The 17,329-nt window shown below is 32.8% G+C and overlaps 2 protein-coding genes and 1 long non-coding RNA gene across 3 annotated transcripts; 1 reads left to right on the top strand and 2 right to left on the bottom strand.

Moving 5' to 3' along the window:
* Nucleotides 1-2,131: 2,131 nt before the first annotated feature.
* Nucleotides 2,132-5,764, bottom strand: LOC102668311 (uncharacterized). Its single transcript, XR_418038.4, has 2 exons — nucleotides 4,916-5,764; nucleotides 2,132-3,078 (listed from the first exon to the last, which is right to left on the bottom strand). It is a non-coding gene; the product is annotated as an uncharacterized lncRNA (long non-coding RNA).
* Nucleotides 5,765-5,795: 31 nt separating this feature from the next.
* On the top strand, nucleotides 5,796-10,196 carry LOC100817042 (UDP-galactose transporter 1). The gene is made up of 5 exons (XM_003544637.5): nucleotides 5,796-6,211; nucleotides 7,400-7,649; nucleotides 7,741-7,948; nucleotides 9,105-9,336; nucleotides 9,845-10,196. Exons 1-5 carry the CDS (start codon nucleotides 6,101-6,103, stop codon nucleotides 10,070-10,072), a joined length of 1,029 nt encoding a protein of 342 aa, XP_003544685.1. The 5' UTR covers nucleotides 5,796-6,100; the 3' UTR covers nucleotides 10,073-10,196.
* Nucleotides 10,197-12,496: 2,300 nt separating this feature from the next.
* LOC100816511 (uncharacterized) lies at nucleotides 12,497-15,029 on the bottom strand. Its single transcript, XM_003544636.5, has 3 exons — nucleotides 14,217-15,029; nucleotides 13,628-13,749; nucleotides 12,497-12,859 (listed from the first exon to the last, which is right to left on the bottom strand). Exons 1-3 carry the CDS (start codon nucleotides 14,616-14,618, stop codon nucleotides 12,700-12,702), a joined length of 684 nt encoding a protein of 227 aa, XP_003544684.1. The 5' UTR covers nucleotides 14,619-15,029; the 3' UTR covers nucleotides 12,497-12,699.
* Nucleotides 15,030-17,329: the final 2,300 nt, after the last annotated feature.

Genomic DNA, 17,329 nt, shown 5'->3' with positions numbered 1-17,329 from the left:
TCTTCCAAGGAAGGAAAACGCGCGTAGTTACCACCAAGGTTTATTCGACAAAAATGTCAGAAAAACCAAACGTGTGGTCTACGATTTTTAAGTGTGAAAGATTCAGGAGTTGTTTTTATGCACGGGGAAGATATTAACACCCCACGCATTCGTCACAAGGGACAACAACCTTTAATCAAATGTGCAATTATGACTTCAAAACTATGTATTTTCCCTTTTTATGTTTTTTATGTATTTTACTTTTGTGTGTTTTTTATGCTTTTTACTTTTTTGTGGTCGACAAGGGTGTTTCCCTCGCTCCTACGTATCCTCGGGTGTGATGAGGAAATCAGACCTATGTAATTCTTTTAGAACTAAACGTTGGTAAGTTATTTTTATCCTTTTTTCGCAAGATATATTTTAACCGAACAAAAGTCGTTTAAGGCATTGAACCTTTAAACGATCTTTTGATTTTTGAAAAGGAGAGAAACGTTAAGGTGTTGGACCATTAAAGATCTCTTGGTTTTGAAAGGAGAGAAACGTCAAGGCGTTGGACCATTAACGATCTCTTGGGGGTGGTCGACAAAAGCAGGGTTTTTGCTCCTACGTATCGTCAATTGCAATGAGGAACTCAGACCTACCTAGTTCTTGAGAAGCGGTAAAGTTTATGTATTGATTTTATGTTTTTGAACGACCCATGTTAACCGGTAAAAGCAAAGAGGACCGTTTAAGGCGTTGGACCTTAAAACGGTTTTAAGTGACTTTTTGCGGACAAAGCTTGATTTGTGAGTTAATTTTAGCCTTAGTTTCACTTTGGTTATTAGTCAATTCATTATAGAAAACTTTCAAAGAAAAATGTCCGATTGATTTTTTTTATTATTTTATTATTATTTTTTTAAAGATATTTTGATTATTTTATAATTATTATTATTATTTTTTCAAGATATTTTTATTATTTTATTAATATTTTTCATTTTTTGATTTAACCGAGGTTATAACGTGAATGATCGGTTGAATTTTATTTTAACAGTGATTAAACGAGATTACAACACAAATGATCGGTTGAAATTAATTTTATCAATTATTAAGCGAGATAACGACTTAAATAAACGGTTGAAAGCTCATTAAAAGCGGAAGAAAAGAATATTGAAAGTAAGCAAAATAAAAATGAAAGCATACAAAACAAGAATGGACCGCTGAAGGGCATAGAATGAATTGAAAGATTCAAATTTGAAAACTTACCGGTTGGAGAACGAAGAACAACGAAGAACGAACAAAGAACGGTGAAGAACGGCGAAGAACGTCCACGGAATCGATCACGAAAACGTCTCAGGCGTTACCGAAGCACCTTGGCTTAAATTTTCTCCTTCTTTCTTCTTCTCCTCACTAATATCAAGTGAAAGCTTATTGCAAAAAAATGCTGGACCCTTAAACTCAGCCCCCTTCCCCTATTTATAGGAGAAATGGAGGTGGTTGCTGCCCAGAGGCTTCTTGAGGAAGATTCCTGAGTGCACCCCCAATTGATAAGTTCACCCCCTCCAAGTTGCTTACTGATTTTCCTGAGCACACCCCCAATTGATTAGTTCACTCCCACCTTTCAGAGTGTTCTAGACGAAATTTCTTGAGCACACCTCGTGTTTGATAAGTGCACCCCCTCCAAGGTTGCTTATTACTTAAGTTTCCTTAACGCACCCCTAATTGATAAGATCACCACCTCTAGGGTTGCTTACTGATTAAGTTTCCTGAGCACACCCCCAATTGATTAGTTCACCCCACCTTCCAAAGTGTTCTAGATGAAGTGTCTTGAGCGCACCACCCCGTGTTTGATAAGTTCACCCCCATTTTATTTTTTTTTGATTGTTTTCTTTCCGAAACATCCTGAAACTTTACGGATTCCACGACAATGAGTATTAAACATTTTGAAGTGGTCAAACGAATGTCACATGCCGACAAATATGGTCCCTGAACAAAATTAGGGTATGACAACTGGTTACCGAAAATGTCCTGGTCCTTAGGGATATTTTTCCGTTTAGATACTTTTTCTGTTTAAGTTTATCTATTTTCTGTTACCACTAGCCTTTATATTTGTTAAGTGGGTTGCTTTCTAGTTAATATGCAAACGTGTATTGAATGACTATTTAAGCTAGAGATGTTGCTAATAAAAATCATTCATTCAGTTAAGTTCTCTATGTTTAGTTCTCAATTTCAAAACATTCCCTACAATAGCTTCTTCATCAAAACCTGTGGCTCTTTCTCTCCTCGAAGTATATTTGCATTGTTGTCCTTCCTCCAAGATCATTGGATTCCCCAAAAACTGGTTAATTGCATCTCTGTCATAAGGGACCATTGGCCTCACACTTTAGAACCCTGGTCAATAACTCCCTCCTTAGTAGGCCAAGCATTCGCATAACATTCCAAGACAACTTCAGGGTTGTATTTAGGCAATGGTTCTGCTAGTTGTCTCCAATTCCTCCAAGTTATTTCCTCAGTGAACATCAACCAAGCATGTGATGTACCATAGCTAGCTACTAGCATCAATATGCACTCGGAAATTTTCTTTACACCCACATCTTATTTCAGACCTTGGGTGCTGCTTTCACTTGCTAGGTGTCAACCCTCTATCTTCACGATATCCTTGGTCATGACATACAAATGTCTGCTGCAATTCTTCTCCCTTCTTGTTTCTCAAAATTGTGCCTTTGCAAACAACAAACCCTTTCATTTTCGCATACTAGTTATAAAAATCATAAGCAAGTTCCAAAGTTGCAAACCAACACTTTAGACCCTCAACACCCAAACTGAAAATATCATTTATATCCTCAATTATCAATGGTTCCTTAGACTGAAATGCATCATTACATTCAATTCCCCCTTCATTAATCTCTTCTTCATATTTCATCAGACCCTTCTTCCACATCCCAAGTCTCTTCATCCCTTTCATTAATATGTTCTTCCATCTCTTTTTCACACTCTTCTTCACCATGTTCTTGAGATTCTTCATCAGACCCTTCTTCCACATCACAAGTCTCATGTGTGCCTTTGTTATCTTCCATATATTCTACTATGTAGGATGACGACTGCTCAACTACCTACATGTCACTAAAATAAAACAACTTCATTATAATCAGTTATAACTTAAACAAAATTGTTATATAGTATGAAGTTCTAGTGTACGAAACACACGAAAGGTAATGAGTAATTAGTTTATATAATACTTTCTCATTGACGTAAATTATTCGATCCTTGTCAGTAAAATTCTATTCTCAGAGATTGTAACCATACCAAACAAAACTCAAATAAGTAACACATAAGAATTTCCAATGATCATGACTTACGAATTATGAATTATAGTTTCAATAACCTGGTCATGTCCATAAAAAAATAGTTAGTTAAAAACAACTATTAAATGCTACATACCAATAAGAACAAAAGCACACACACATATATGCTTGGCCACCTATATCTGCTAGCAAGGTGTAGCTCTATTGGAACTGGATGTGTCATATTAGGAAGCCAACAATGAAATTTCTAATTATATATTTCACGCAGTGTGCCATGCTCTAGATTATACATTTCACTTCAAATTCTAAACAAATACAAACAAACTCAAACAAAATGAAAATCCAACATAAGAATTGTTATTATAATGGAAAAGTTAAGAAGTGAAATTGATCTGAAAAGGACATATATCCTTCTCTTTGTATCAACCATCTATGTTCTGCTTTGTTGCAAATTTTTACATAGACAAAGACAAGCCTAGATCAAAGAAGAGCATAACGTTAGGCAATAGATAACCAACATTAAACTTTGTCCAATATTTGTAACATTACATGGACAGACCATCTATGTGTGTTCTATACGTTTACACCAAGGGTCAAATTTGAACCCTTGGATCTTTACCTTGGTTTGCACATTCATACCCAACGTATCCAGGATCTAGTGCCTCAAATATATGTTTTTTTGCACATGATATAGTTGTAGCGGAAGAGTCAATAGAGGAAATAAATAGTAAAGTAAACTAGAGTTATAGAGAAAAGCCTGGGAATCACAAAGTTTCCATTTAAGTAGAAACAAAAACGAAGTACATGAAACAAAAATTCAGCATGACGTGCTCTAGCATAGGCTTGGAGGTGAACTTTGGGTATCATACCATATCACAAGTAATACAGTTTAGGTGTGTTACATCTATCATACAAAGCAATAGAGACATTGAAACAAATGAATGCTTCAAGTTTTACTTGTGGTAGACAGGTGCCTTTTAAGCTAAAAGGAAAGCTTTACGGTATAGCCATGGCCCATGAGACAAGCAATACTTTATGATACTATATGTTCAGTGATAAAATGCCAACAAGAGCATAAGAGTAGAATATATGAAAATGGTGTGTTGGATTTGATATTATATAGAAAGGAAAAAAATAGCCAGAAGATGAATAAAAACTTCAATTATAAGAGTTGATCAAATGGAGAATAGCCCAATTAATACGGTATAGATAGATAACGAAAGACTTGAAGTGAAACAATTAAAAAGTATCTAGGATTAAATAGCTGAGTAAAGAAAAAAAAAAGATGTAGCGCTCTTTGATGTAACAAGATGGAAAGATATGGAAGGCAGAGTATAAAGGATAAGTCTACCGCTCTTAGCTCATATTCACAAACACAAGAAGAGCAAAATCAATTTGGTTCACGTAATACTTCGAACAGATTGTACTCATTCATGCAATCTTATTGTAAAATACCATTTAAGACCCTCATTGAAGTAAACAACTAACAGAAATACTGCACCAAACCATGACACTAATGTAAATTACCGATTGATATTCAATTGTCGAACCAAATTGATACCACACCAAACCTATAATTGAAATCGAGGAATACCTGAATTATAAACAACAATTAAGTTTATGTAACTGTATCAATATTAGTATAGGCCACGAACCTAAAATCTGAAATCTCAAAGGCGGCGGCACCATCAATTTTCGTAGAAGCGGCTTCCACGGTTTCTCGGAGGTTTTGTGTAAATTAACAAACCAGAGCCACACGGATTTGTGTCGAGGTCTTCAACCAAACTGGTGAAGGAAACATGGGTGAGGGAAGAGATGTTGTGTTTTAGGCGCTTGCGGCGTAGCCACCATCAACGGTGTCGAAAGCGAAATCGAGGTCTTTCAACCAAAATTGACACCTCCAAGTGTCAGTAACGCGCGTCTGATGAGAAGGAACGCAGAACCAAACACACGAATCCGATTACGGAAAATTTAGGGAAGAGTTCAAATCCGAGGTGTTGAGGTCTTCAACCAAACTGGGGAAGGAAACACAGGTGAGCTGAGAGGGGTTATGCTTTGGAGGTTTGCGGTGACATTTAACGGATTACTCATTATGGTTTATAATGTGTGAATGATTATTTAAAAGAGAAAGTAATATTCTGAAAATGAGATTGAAAATTTATTTAATACTGTATTTAATATAATATCTAAGGTTTGTCCAGCAAAAAGAAAAAAATATCTAAGGTTTGTCCAAAACAAGAGAATAATTTTAAATTCTCCACTGATATTATTTACTAATCTTCCTATTATATACAACAAGATTATACACATAATAATAATAATTTTTTATTTAATATTTTTTATAAATAAAAAGAGGATTTAAAATTATCCTATATTTATAGAAAAATATAAAATACATTCACTTTTTACTCAAACATAAGAAAATTGACAAAAGAATTTAAAACTATCATATATTTATAGGTTTGATTAATTAGATTTGACCAAACCTAAAAGGTCTCAAACATTGGGAGGAATAGGGATTAGGGACTGCGTGTAAGAGAAAGAACGGGATTAAGCATTTAATTTCAAGCATAATTTCCACGGCCTAATAAAGTAACCTAAGACACTATACAGGAAGAGAAAGAAAGAAACATACGAGGAGGCAAAAAGAAAGAAACGTTTAGGGATTATACTAATTACCACATTAAATAAAAAGTTATTTGTGTCCCAATTCCCAAATCACCCAATATTCAGAGTGGAAGAAAGAAGAGTTCTTCTTCTTCCTTTGTCTTCACCGTTACCGAACACAGATTCGTTTTTCTCCGAGGTAGTGGGGGCACCGAAACCATCTGGGTCGGGTGATGGAAGAAGGGGTTATTTGCCAGTGGAGCGTGTTTAGATCTCTCTTGGCTATCCTTCAGTGGTGGGCTTTCAATGTCACTGTCATTATCATCAACAAGTGGATCTTCCAGGTTTCTCTCTCTCTCTCGTTATTTCTTTACCCAATTCTTGTTATAATTATAATAATTATTCACACTTTTTTTATTGCTTCTTTCAAATCCCTTCACAATTCTGTTTTCTTTTTTTCTTTTTCTTTTGAATTAATTGCAAATTTGATCATTTTATGTAATTACATTTCAACACAATAAGGAATGATAATATGATATTAATAATTTACTATTAATAATAATGTTATTATATTGTGTGGGGATTGTTTGGGAGTTTTTTTTCTTTTCTTTTTTTGTGTGTGTGGGTTTGTATCTGAACATTTTTATGATCTCTGGAGTTTTGATAAGATCCACCCGTTAGGAACTTAGCATGCCAAAGCCTGAACACTTGATATCAGGAAACTTCAGAAGCTGCATACACTTTTTGGTTATAGCACTATACATCTTTGGTCAGTAAGCTAGGTCCGTTGCAATGTCTAAGGAGTGGTTTTGTTTAATGATATATCTTAGAATTTGGGGTTGAGCCTAATTAAACCTAAAAGCTAGCTCATATGAGATGAGGGTTGCCTTCCAATTGTATACTCCTTACAGACATATTGAGTTTGAAGTTTTTGTAGGATTCGACATTTGTGGCTGATTCAATAACGACCCGACAACGGATGGTCTGATATGCCCAACAACAACCATTAGGATAAGGATAATTTCTAATATCATCTTGGAATTTTGATTTGGACTTAACCCCAAAAACTAGTTCATGAATAAGGATTAACCTCACTTACCATCTTGGAATTTCCATACCATATCAATTCTCAGCGAGGGGTCTAACAAGACAAATTCTTAGTTTGTTTAGTCGAGCACCACAATACATATTGAAGTAGAACAGTGTGTGTGACCAGAACATATGTAGTGTGCCCTTAAAATGAAATAAAATGATCAAGATGGGTGTGAGTGGGATTAAGTAGTGACAAATTATATCATGGCCTAAAAGTTTCTGCAATGGCTTTGATGTGTGGGATGAAGGTTTTTTTTTTTGTTAGGAGCTTGCATGATGTTGATCCTCAGATTGTTTAGATCTTTTATGTTCTTTTTCTATTTTTGAGGATAAAGGTATATCACTCTTCATTGCTCCCTCCACATTTATTAATTTCTCAATTTGTATGGATTGTAACAAATCCTTTAAATTTAAGTTTTTTTTTTATTTCTCTTTTGCAGAAATTGGATTTCAAGTTTCCACTGTCGGTATCCTGCATCCACTTCATCTGCTCGGCCATTGGAGGATATGTGGTGATTAAGGTGCTGAAGCTTAAACCACTGATAACTGTTGACCCTGAAGACCGCTGGAGAAGAATCTTTCCTATGTCATTTGTGTTCTGTATTAACATTGTGCTGGGGAATGTGAGCCTACGATATATACCGGTTTCTTTTATGCAGACAATAAAATCATTCACCCCAGCAACAACAGGTAAGATTAATAGTTGGTTCTGGTGTTCTGCTTTATGTTGTGATTTGAATTTTGAAGGACATTTTCATCTGATTTTGGTGAACTTCTGCAGTTGTTTTGCAATGGCTAGTTTGGAGGAAATATTTTGACTGGCGTATTTGGGCTTCTCTTATCCCCATTGTTGGAGGGATTCTTCTCACGTCTGTTACAGAGCTTAGCTTTAATGCATTTGGGTTTTGTGCTGCCTTATTGGGCTGTTTGGCTACATCTACAAAGACTATCCTTGCAGAGTCTCTGTTGCATGGATACAAATTTGACAGGTGCAAACTTTTTATGCCTTGCCTTCTTTTTGGTATTTGTAGTCCATTTGACAGGTGCATGTTAGTCAATATTTTCTGGAATTTATAAAAAATTGTTAGCCAATATTTATATACATTTTTCATCCAAACACCTTAGAGTCCAATACCTGTGTCCCTTAAAGACCCATCCCAACCATGAACTTTTGATTACTTGATCTAATGGATTACAAAATATGTTGTGGATGATTCATTCTCTGTCCAACAACAAATGGTGATCCAATCCAACCAATTTATTAATCTTTAATTTTTCAACTGGATGGATTGGTTGGATTTATACATGGATGGATTAGATGGATTGTAAAACCTCCCCTATTGATAATGAATAATGATATTTGACCCACTTGGAATTGTCCACTTATATGGTGACATGTGGTTAATTATGTGTATATATGATTAATTTGCCACACAACACAAGTGGTTAGGAGTAATTGAATATGATTGTAATTGTATATAATTATCAATTGTCAATGAGGTTAATAGTGTCATGAGGTTATTCAAATGTCTAATGGTGATTAATTTTGTCTCACGAGTGGTTAATAGTATCATGAGGTTATTGACTGTCATATGTGGTTAACTACATGTCTACATGTGTTTGGGTAGACCTTGGGTGTACATAACTCAGCGGGAGGACTTTCTTCATTATTCATTGATAATGCTTTTATCTTCTTTTCTCCAAATATTGTATCCTAAATGGACTAATATTTGGAATTCCTTGATTAAAAAAATAAGAGATTTATGCTACATGGGGATCTTGCTTTAGCCTCTTTTTGTGTCAATTAGCTTCCAAAGGTTTCAATCAAATACCTGGAGGAGTATGAAAATCTTTCCCATTGTAGTTACTAGATAGATTTTTTGTTGTAACATCTATGGGTACATTTCAGATCAAAATCCCCTCATATTTTTTTTTTCTTGCATCTTATTTTATCCATTAATTTTAAAAGAAAAAGGAAAGTGGTGCTGCTGGGTAAGTGGTGACTTTACCATTCCCTTTTTTTACCTGATTTTGCCTTAGCTTTGCTATACCTTCTTCTATTTTGTTTGTGTGTACATTCTCTGCATTGCTGTGGCATCATTTTTCTGCAGTACATATGCTAATTGTTCTTTTTTGTACTTTTAGCATAAACACTGTTTATTACATGGCCCCTTTTGCAACCATGATCTTGGCAATACCGGCTTTGTTACTTGAAGGCAATGGAGTTCTTGAGTGGCTAAGTACTCATCCATATCCTTGGTCAGCCCTGATCATTATTTTCAGCTCTGGAGTTTTGGCGTTCTGCCTTAACTTCTCCATTTTTTATGTGATTCATTCCACCACTGCTGTAACATTTAATGTTGCTGGAAACCTTAAGGTGAGTTCTATCAGGCAGAATCAAATGCTTCAAGCTACTACATTATTTGGTCTTAAATTTTGGGTTCATGATTTTGTTTTCAGTTGGTTCATTCATGTATTGCTTGAGAAACTCTTCATATTTTCCTATTTAATACCTGGAGAAATTGTAGCCACATAGTCATTGTTCCTTGGTAATGCACTTTTTACGGTACTTTCTGCCTTATAAATCCCTTACTCCATAGTTTCATATAAGCTGTTGAATTCTACACTTCAACGTTGCATGTAAATCACCAGTGTACTGATTGGTTTGAAAAAGGGAAAGAAGGGATTCCTTGTTTGGTTTGCAGGAAAAACAAAATAATACCCATGCAAGTAGATAAATAAAACCAAATACCATATAAATATTGACACAAGGGTTGTATGATTGATGGGTGTGAGTGGTGAAACCAAACTGTGATGTTTGATGTCTTGAACCATAGTTATCCTTCATTTTCAGCAATTGACAATAAATCATGCTTTTTGTACAGGTTGCTGTTGCTGTCCTTGTCTCCTGGCTAATTTTTAGGAACCCCATATCATATTTAAATTCTGTTGGATGTGCCGTGACACTTGTTGGATGTACATTCTATGGTTATGTGAGGCATTTGCTCTCCCAACAGCCACCAGTTCCAGGAACCCCAAGGACACCAAGGACTCCTAGGAATAAGATGGAGTTGCTTCCACTTGTAAATGACAAATTAGATGATAAAGTCTAATAATAATTGGTTTAGTTTAGGCTATGAATGAATGAGGTTTCTGCCGTTTGTAAAGGCAGTGATAGCTAAAGGGTATAAAAGTGACTTTGATTATTTGTTACGTTAGATTTTCCAGTTTTTAATACATAGTTTTTTTTTTTTGAAGCACTTTATCTTGCCCCCTTTTTTTTTGTCTGGCTTTTGATGGCTTGATTTCGATGTAATTTTTATGTCTCCATTTTTCTATTTTGCCTCTGAATCCTGATATGATACGACTACAGCATACATGCGATGATAGACCTAGTTATTAGTTCGTTAAGGAAACAAATATTTTTTTTTTGTTAAAATGGAATTATTGAGACTTACTATACTTTTGGTTGTTTTATTACCATTTTGTGAATTTGGTCCTCTTTTTTGGCAATTTTTTTTGTTGTAACCAAGAGGTATTTGGAGTTTTTTATTTGGTGTTCAACTAATCCTTTTCTCATTGGGTCGACTTATTTTGAGATAAAATGATATTTTTAGTTGTGATTTCATGTTCAAGTCAGGGATTAAATCTTAGACCTTGGTTAAAGAATTCAAGTGTTAAATCATTTGTGCCAACAATTTTTGATTTTTTTGTTGTTGATAAATTTGATTCTATTATTTTAATTGTATAATTTTGGTTTATCTATTAATTTGATATCCAATATTTAACAAATGCAAACAAGTGTGGTGGAGTGGCAAATCTGGATGGATGTAAAGTCGGTGGTATTTTTATTAAATATTAAATGACAAATTAATGAATAGATAAAAAATTATATAATTATTTAAAATAATAGGCACCTAATTCTTGAAAAAAATACTAAATTTGTGGAATGACTAGAAGGATCTTATCAATGTGCATGCTACGATTTTCCATGAACAATAAATCATAGCATAGATCAAATTATTAAATTGGAACTAAAATTATAATTAAGTCTATTATATTATAACATAAATGTTATTTAATATTTGTTATTTCAAGTAATTAAAATTATTTAAAAATAATAACTAGTATTCCTTAATTAATTAAGATCCCGTCAGTACATCGATAACGATCCTTAATCAATATTTTAGGACAGTGGTTAATATAATTCTAATTGTTTTTGCAAGTCCAAATGAATTGAATGGATGATGACAAAGGTGGGGTGGTGAGGGAAGAGAATTGAATGGACAAAACTAACAGTTCCTGTTTGATTTTTGATATAAAGTTAGGTTACTTGGTTGCTAGTATTCAACACTAATAATGTGTGTAACTGTTTGATACATGTGATTCACGACATCTATTGGCATTGAATTGTTTTGGTATATAGGTAACAATGAAGATTAAATCTCTATATGGCTAACCACTTACTTAATCCCAACTCCACTGACAATATATGTTTTCAGTATCATGTAGAAAAGTTATAACTTAAATGAAAGAATAAATAATATATGTAAAACATTTATATACTGTAACTAATTACAAGCTGAAATCTTAATATATTATAAATTTATTGACTTTTATAATTTTTTTAAAATTATATTAAAAAGAATCCTTGATTGGTTGATAGCATAAAACAGAAAAGACATGACTGTTAAACTCTAAATAAAATACTCAAGTTATGGAGGCTACCTAATTATGAAATGAATAAAACCATGGTATATGTTTAAAAATCAGATAGAAAAGTATTTTTACTAAAGGATCAAGATTTTGTTTTTTCGTTTTACTTTCATTTTACTTTTATCAATTGAATTGCATTGAAACGTGTGTCACAACCATTTTAACTAAACGTGTTCTATTATGGGTTTGTGTTAAAAAAATTGCATTTGTGATTAAAGGTACTAGAAACTATTGCAATTGTACATTTGTACGTTTGTTTAGCTGTGGATCTATTGTCTCAATTTTATGATAATTTTTAACTATCGAAAAGTTAAACATCACAAATCAATCATCAGGTCATCATTTTAAAGGGAGAACTTGATGGCAGAAACTAAAAATTAAATGGAAAAATAGTTTAAGGACTAAAACCAATCAATGAGGACTAAAAAAAGATATTGAAAGAAAAAAAATCATATTTTACTCGATTTTATTTGTTGCCAAGTTGTTACTAATAGGTTTCCCCTGATGTGATGCCTTGAGCTTTCCTTCGTTTGCATAAAGAAAAAGCTGTTACAGATAGGTTACTACTTACTACCACTATTTCTATACGTGTTGTGTTACACTTACCAAAATAAAAAAGAAGTGGTGGAATTTAATGCTTTATGTAAATGATTTCTTCTACCTCCTGCATTGTGGTCCTTCCTCTATAGTTGGTGGTGGTCCGTGCTAGATATGATTTCACCAAAATGTTATTTTTTTCAACCATTCTCTATACCGTACACTTAAATTTCAAACGGTGAAGTAGAAGAATCATAAACTCTAAAAAACGCTGAAAGAAGTTATTGGTCACAATCATGTTTCATTAATCATAGTATAGAACTAAATTGATGCCACCGAGTCACATCATGAGTACAATGACAATGTAGTTAGAACTAGAACAGGAGGTACATATTATTATTATTGTGTTAATTTTCCCATTTGACCCCTTTTTTTGTTTGTGAGATCCTAACTATAGCTGGTAACTAAAGTTAAGAACTCGAAATTTTTAAGCCAGTAGCCAGAAGTTCTTCTGCCACCTTGTGCTGATGAGGTAGCCATTGTTACCTTGGCTTCTCTTCCTTACTCCTACTGTCAAGCATTCTGCATTGTTGATGCAGTGCTCAGCAAACTCCTCTGAGCTGCTGATACTGTTGCTTCCACACAGGCTGCAGAAATTAATGAATTGAACTTCAAATAGTGAACTCGTTTTAAAGCAAACGTTAAGTAAATTTTTTAAAAATTGTTTGTATATGCTCCAATAACATTTGATTATTTTATCATATCCTGTTTTTTTTTTTGTTACATTATCATGTAGTACTGTTTAACATCATGTTAATAATACAGTATATAAATCAATAATTTAATTAGATGTAAAATAATTAAATTTGTATAGTAAAATTGTCAATTTTGATAATAATTATCCTAAAAATTATGTTAAAGTAATTTCTATTAGATTCTAATAGATTGATAATGTAAAAGATTTTTAGGACAATAATATATGAAAATTAAACTATATTGGCTGCTCTAGATTAGTCGGTGCATTATAAAAAAAAGCGATGCATTTTAGAAGGTAGAGTATAGAATAATGGTTAACTGAGAAACAGCAATTAAAATTGTGATGAAGTAGATGTAAATATATAATAAAGTAGATCATAAAGTTATCAAAATCTTAATTATTTTTTTAATCATCATAAGACTTTGGCTCCTGGTGTAGCTCTCAATTTATTCTGACAAACTTCATTTTTTACTAGTTATAAGACCAATCCTCAAGGGCTTAATCAGAATCTTAAAGTATTGATTTCTAAATTATCTGTTATCACTCTGCATAAAGTGCAAAGAGCCAAATTAGGAAAAGAAAAAGGAGTTTCAAGGTTTGTGAATTGAGATTGAAGGTTTGGAAAATTGCATTGAAGGATGGATGATGAAAATCCTACCAGCTAAGTAGAGGAGAGGGCTTCTTTTGGCCCAATACCAAGAGAGAAACCTCCAGCTTCTTCACTTGGCTCATCACTGTGGCCAGTTTTGGTCCTTGGATAACAAGTGCTTCCACTTCCACCTATGTTACACCAAGATGGAGTCAGTAAATTTAACTTTTATTTTTCAAATGGGGAAAGTGCAATGAAAAGCTGAAGAAGCATCAGAGCATCCTCATAATTTCTTTTTGGAAAGTGAAAATTAAAGATTGGAATAATACAAGAATCTCAGACCCTTTTGGCCTCTAAAGAAGAGAAAAAAGTTTGAACAAACATTATGGGCAAAAGAAATATACTTAAATTTTTTAAATAATGTAAAAGAGAAAAAAAGTAAGGAACTTCTTAGCTCCCACAACTTCAATAAAGAATTCAAGATCTACCAAACACAATGTGTCAATGTCCACCCCTCACATCAATTAATCCAAGGAAAGGAAAATGGAGAGAAAGGACATAGCCTAATAAGTTCTCCATCCTTAACCTTAAGAAATGAAATTCAAGACTCGAGTAACATGTTACTAATTAGTATTATGACTATGATTCAGGATTTTACCTCTGGCTTGCAATCTTTGCAAAGTGAACCAAGATGATTGACAAGATAGGTAGAGCAAGAAGATTCAGAACCCCTATGAGTAGGTACAACATGAAGCAAAGTGAGCAAATCACCCTTATTAGCTACATGAGTGAGTGCCCACATCATTGCATGCTTGGAATGAGAAGTGTGATCCACCACCACCATCACTCTCTTCTTCCCCATCACCACCCCATTATTGTCCTCATTCCCATACATAGAAAAACCTTCCATTTGGCTCAAACTTGCCTCACACCCCTCAATGCTCCCTCCCCCAACACTGCTATACTTGTCCTTCCCACTCCACCTACTTGATGTTGATTTCCAAGCCTCCTTCACACTCAGTTGCTTCATCAATGACCCTGAAGCTGAACTTTGTTGCATTGTGTTCTTTCACACCCCTTTTGGCTGATATATCCAAAAACTATAAAGTTAACTGTTTTACTCTCTCGGAGAAGTGATGGAACAAGAGAGGGAGTGTAGGGTGATAGAGTGTAGCAGAGGTTATTGTTATTGTAGAAGACACATACATAAAAAGGGGTTGGTTTTGGGGTTGTTAACTTTTGTGCAGAGTGAAGAAGTGTCACGGGAATCACTGGCTAGTTGTGGTTTTACTCTACCCATGATGTTGTAGTCTCATTGATGATGAAAGATAGGATTTCTGAACCATAATTTCTCGGCCTATTCTGATTCAGATTCTTTCGTACTTTAGTAACATTAGTTTAACATCTTGTGTCATAATAAACTGATCACTCATAAGCATTTCTTTTACATGATGATAATATATAAAACTAATTACCCTCAAACCCTGGGTTGCCTCATGCCACATGAGGCACATGATGTATAGTGGTCCATCTTTAGAGACAGCGCTAAATGCCATTAGATAGATCTGTAAATTGGGGGATTCCTAGAGAAGAATATGGTTGCGAGAAATTAGGGTCTAAGAACAACTTTTGCATGACTACCCATCTTACATTGTCACATACATCAATGTATGAAGTTTGATGCATAGGTTTTTCTGGGATTTTTACTTAAAATTAATTTGAATCAAGCAAGAAAATTAAATATAATACAGTTTCCCTTGACTTGATTTAAATTATTTATGAAATTTAATTTTAACTAATCTTTCTTGGTTTGGTCCGATTTAAATTTTGCCATTTGGTTTGATTTCGTTTTTTCAATTTTAAAATTCTACTAGTAAATATTAATTTTTTTATTAATTAAATAAAACTTAAATAATAACTAATTTAACAATTAATAATATAAATGAACAACAAAAATTTTAACAGTTAAACTTAAAATACTAATTATTTTTAAGTTTAATAATACTTGAATAATAACTATTCAACTAGGAAGTAACAATTCAACTTAAATAATAATAATTTAACTTATCGGGATGGGTTTAATTTAGTTTCTGTATGTCAAATCAACCGTAAATTGAACCGAAGTGCACATTTGTAAAGAAAAAAAATCAAATCAATGGTCATCGATTTTTCCGTGGTTTTTAATTTTACACTCGGTTAGATTCGGTTCTCAACATTTGTAATTGGTATTTACTGATAGTATTAAATAGTTTACTATTTTGCCTTCCATTATTAATGTCTAGAATTGAAGATAAAGGTTGGGAAATTTATACCCCTTCTTATCTTTTTATTTATACTTGTACGTATATAAGTTTGATACTAATATTGGTATTTATTTGCAGTATTAAATAGTTTACCCCTTCGCCTTCCATTATTAATTTCTGGAATTCAATACATAAGTTGGGAAATTTATACTTGCCTTGCTAATGCGGTAGGCATTGCGTATGTAAGAATTAGTCCTTTTTCTGTTTGTTTTTATCTTTCCAAAAGAATTCTTCCATGTTAAGTTTAGATGTACGTGTTAGGAGTTTTATTACACTAGTTAGTATACGATTTTTATTATTTTTTTCTTAATTTGATGTATTTAATTCAAAAACACTAACTTTATCACCTTTAGTATCACTCCTCCATGACATAATTATATCTATTATAATTATCATTATTATTGTTGGTCCTTTTTGTCTGATTGACAACTTTTATTGTCATTATCTTTATCATTATTACTTTTATCACTATCACTTCTTAGTAATATTGCAATAATTATGATGATAAAAAATATAATTTTTTTAAAAATAAGTTGAGTCATAATTTTATTTTAAATCAAATTAAACCAAATCAATCTTTTCTGGTTAGATATGATTTAGTTCTTGCAGTTTTACTAAAATATTTATTCCATTAATGCTTTTTACTTTCTTTTCATCTTTTATATTGAATTGTATTAAAAAAATATTAATAACAATCTACAAAAACAAGTTAATATGTTAAATATTATGTAATAAAAGTCATATATATTTTTTTATCAAAAAATGTTAATTGTTAATTTTTGTAAGTAGAAAAAATTGAACACACCATCTTTTTCTCCTATCTTTCTTTCTTAATCACCTAACTAATCTTATATATATCTCTTATTTAAATCATATACATAATACTATAAAATGTTGTAAAATATTATAAATTGCAAGTAATATACACGGTATAAAACACATTAAAACAATATAAGTATTTCCATTTGGTTTGTTTTGAATGAGTTTCAAAGTTACAAACAATAACAAACGAACTAAACCGATAGATTTCAGCACAAAGTCATAAAAAAAATTGATTTAATATACTTTTTTATTTTTTTAGCAATTTTTATTATTATTTTGAATCGATTTAAATTTAATCACCCACAATTCCCGTCTATTATCTAGGGCAACTATACCAAAACATTGTAAAAAACAAGATCTGGGTGGAGCCTTGGAGGGATTAAGTGCCTATTTGTCTTACAGTCGAGTAAAATCAATTTTGAACTATTAAATTTAATTAAAATAAATGTCTAAATCTAATTAATCACAACTATAGTTTTTCTGTAAGAAAATCATAACTATGGTTTTTTTAATTGGAAATTTGGTTACGGTATTAAAAATGGATTCCACTTATTATCCAAACCGACACTAGCTCTATTGTTAGCTTTTGTACGAAGATGAATAATATAGTATGTTTTATTTAGCAGGAAGCTTCAGGGAGGCACCC

Source organism: Glycine max, chromosome 14 (genome assembly GCF_000004515.6).
Source record: "Glycine max cultivar Williams 82 chromosome 14, Glycine_max_v4.0, whole genome shotgun sequence".
NCBI lineage: Eukaryota > Viridiplantae > Streptophyta > Magnoliopsida > Fabales > Fabaceae > Glycine > Glycine max.
This window is presented reverse-complemented; position numbering and strand designations above follow the sequence as displayed.